Source organism: Pinus tabuliformis, chromosome J, assembly GCF_031772625.1.
Source record: "Pinus tabuliformis cultivar Carrire ecotype Pingquan chromosome J, CPIR1, whole genome shotgun sequence".
NCBI classification, from domain to species: domain Eukaryota; kingdom Viridiplantae; phylum Streptophyta; class Pinopsida; order Pinales; family Pinaceae; genus Pinus; species Pinus tabuliformis.
Window position 1 is genome coordinate 1,197,174,864 of NC_142295.1, and position 3,197 is coordinate 1,197,178,060.

A 3,197-nucleotide genomic window follows, 5' to 3' on the forward strand; every position below is an offset into this window, starting at 1 on the left:
ATAAGTTGTTTCTTATTAAATTAGAACTTAATTCAGTTAATCCAACTACTTACAAACACATTAAGAAATAATTTTTTAATATGATCTAAAATCAAATTAATTTTTGTTAAGTTTTAAACATGGTTAAAAAAGAAAAAATTGAAATCTTATTAATATAAACAAAAAAAGGATACAATCAAGAAATAAATGATTCTAATAACTTAAATCGAGGAGGGAAAGGGAAGCCTATCAAAACCACTGAGGAGTGCTAATATAGCTACTTACCAACAACACAACAAAGAAATTCCTAAGGTGATTTGAAGCAATGTTTCAGTGTTTTCATTTAAAATTTAGGAGCAATGTTGTAGTGTTTTCATTTAAAATTTAGGAGCATGTTGCTTTTATGAGTTAGGAGTACGAAGGGGAAAAATAAATTAGGAATTATATAGGATTATGAATAGAAAAATATTATAAAAATAAAGTTATACAATTGATTTGCTTTTTTATTATTCAAATATTCCAAAATTTGAGATTATCAAAATTATTTCAAAATTTGAAACTATATTATGAGAGATAAGGGGATAAGTTGTTTTACAAATTCTTCCATTGTCAATTCACAAGAAGACAAACTAGACAAAGACAAGTGCATTTAGTCTGAGCTTTAGCATTTCTCACCTATCTATGGATTTAAGGCTTTCATTTTTTTTTATAGCAAAAATACCATTTTATACTATAAAGTTCTCATACTCTACACAATGATTTTAGATGATTATATTTTATAAGACACCAGGCATAAGAGTGCATCATAATATTGTGCTCTTTATGTTAATGAAAATCGATGAATAAATTTCTAGCTTTAAACATTTTATTGAACCATTAACATATATTTCTTTGAAGGCATTGTCTATACTCCAGAGATAGAGGTGTTGGGTTTATAGGTCAGGGGATTTGAAATTGGTACTTGAATAAAGATGAGAGGATGATAAGGTAAACAAAAAAACAAAAAAAAATCATTTTTTTATAAAATTGAGTTATTCTCATACATTTTCAATTATATAATTTAAACTTATTTATATGGTTAATAAAATATATACATTTTTTTAAGATTTAATTAATTATAATTTAAAAACATGAAAAGAATTATATAGTTTAAACTTATTTATTTATATTGTTAATAAAATAAATACACTTTTATTTTTCTCGAAGTTTCATTAATTGTAATTTAAAAAACATGAGCATGATTGTAATTTAAAAAACATAAAAATGATCGAAATGATAAAAGTAAAAAAAAAATACTAAAATACATCCAAATCAGCTTATTTTTTTAAATTGCAATTATCAAAACTATTGAAAAAATTAATATATATATATAGAATATATTTTTTTACTGAATCATAATGTTAGGATAACATGTTTCCAATAATCAAATTTCTAAATCAAAGAGAATAATCACACTGTGAGAATAACATGATTTTAAATAATCACATCAATTAAAAATCAAAATTGAACGATGATTGATTCTATCTCATCTCAGCGATTTAAAAACAGAAATTACTCCACAATTTTACAGCCACTAAGAACCAATAGCTAGGAACATTTCGCTTCCTCAGTTTTCTATTGGTATCGGTGGCTTTGGCCATAACTCTTCAGTTGCATATTTCGTTATGCTGCTGGTTTCGATGTGGAGATATAACTAAACTCGGCTGCAATTGGGATATGATTGGAAGAATGATTAACCGAAGGAAGTGCACGGTACTTCACGTCCTCCTCGTCAATTAACTCCAGTAACGACACCAACTTCAACTTCGTGGCATGGTAGAAAATGTAATCTAACGTTCCCTGAAATTTCCCTCGGCTATTCTCAATGAAGGTAGTGAAACGCGGCTCCCCCGTTTTACCATCCATTTTCTTCAACGCGTCTTGTAGGGGAAGATTGCATCGGGAATACTTAAAATAAGCACTTGCTAAAGGTATTCTATGACGAAACATGAGTTTAATGGATGGATCATAATCCGAAATTTCTTCATGTAAGGGATCCACATAGCCTTTGGTAAGAAGTGAGTGGGGAGCGCTTCCGGACAAAGAATTGAAGTCCCCACATAGTACAACAGGAATATCGTGGACAAACTTCTCCAAATCTTTGAGCAAGTAGTAGACCTGCCATAGCTTTACATCACTGTTTTCATTATTTGCATGGATGTGGGTATTGGTTATGCACAGACGTTCACTAGTTTCTTTTATGGAAAGGATGACATGCAGGGCAATGTTGTCTTTATATCTCAAATTAATCCAACACAAAGTTATCAAGTCAAATTGATTCAGTTTATAAAACGTTGCACAACCATCAACAGTTGGAATGTTGCCTTCTCTCTGCTTTCGCTTAAACATCCCTTCATATCCTAATTTGGCCAATTCTGGATGGAAAAAATCAGAAAAATGGTTCTGTTGTACCTCCTGGAGGCAAATGATGTCAGGGTCGCACTCTAATATTTCCTTCAACAAGTTTTGTCTGCGATTTTCCCATCTGAGCGCGAATGGAGGACAGTTGGGGAACTGCTCTGAAGTAGCATACACGTCCGCCAGAATGTTGTATGTCACAACTCTGAATGATGGACCCCTCAAACTTCTATCATACCTGTCGTTGTAAAGTTGAATCATTCGCCTAGGAACGGGGTGGGGAAATGGAATAACTGGCTCAGTAACGAAAAACCCCTTTCCTTCAACTTCTAGAAGTAATACCTTGCCTACGTCCTGCGTGTTGGGTTTATAAGACTCGGAGGCAGACAACAACGTATGAGTGTTGTTTGGAGAAATGCATTCACCAACACTATGGACGCAATACCATCTCTGCCTCCTTAAATCCTCGTCGTCATCCCTGAAATGACCGTCTACCACATCTTTTACACTCAGCGTTATATCAACAATAGGTTCTATGGAAACCCTTTTCAATTTCATTTTTGCCAGTAACTGTAATTCCCCTTCGATACCAACAACTTCTCCTCCTATGTTCTACCAGCTTTAGCGTTGTTACCACTTTCAAACGAGCTTTCTTAGCCTTACGACTTTGACTTCTTGTGAACTCAACTTTTTAATAAGCCGTACCAGTCAAATTTTCTTTTTTGGGTTAAGATCGATGCTCTGCTCTATAAATGGAAGATATGGATCCGTGATTTTACCCGCTCCTCAATAAACAGAAGAGATGGATTAGTGCTCCATAA

At 32.6% G+C, this 3,197-nt stretch overlaps 1 protein-coding gene across 1 annotated transcript; it reads right to left on the reverse strand.

Moving 5' to 3' along the window:
• Nucleotides 1-1,641: 1,641 nt before the first annotated feature.
• On the reverse strand, nucleotides 1,642-2,934 carry LOC149231410 (carbon catabolite repressor protein 4 homolog 1-like). Its single transcript, XM_089381629.1, has one exon. The coding sequence runs from the start codon at nucleotides 2,932-2,934 to the stop codon at nucleotides 1,642-1,644; it is 1,293 nt and encodes a 430-aa protein (XP_089237755.1).
• Between the last annotated feature and the right edge of the window lie 263 nt (nucleotides 2,935-3,197).

What these genes read in the sequence shown, in the direction of transcription:
- LOC149231410 (XM_089381629.1), bottom strand. Translation starts at nt 2,934, where the DNA reads ATGAAATTGAAAAGGGTTTCCATAGAACCTATTGTTGATATAACGCTG.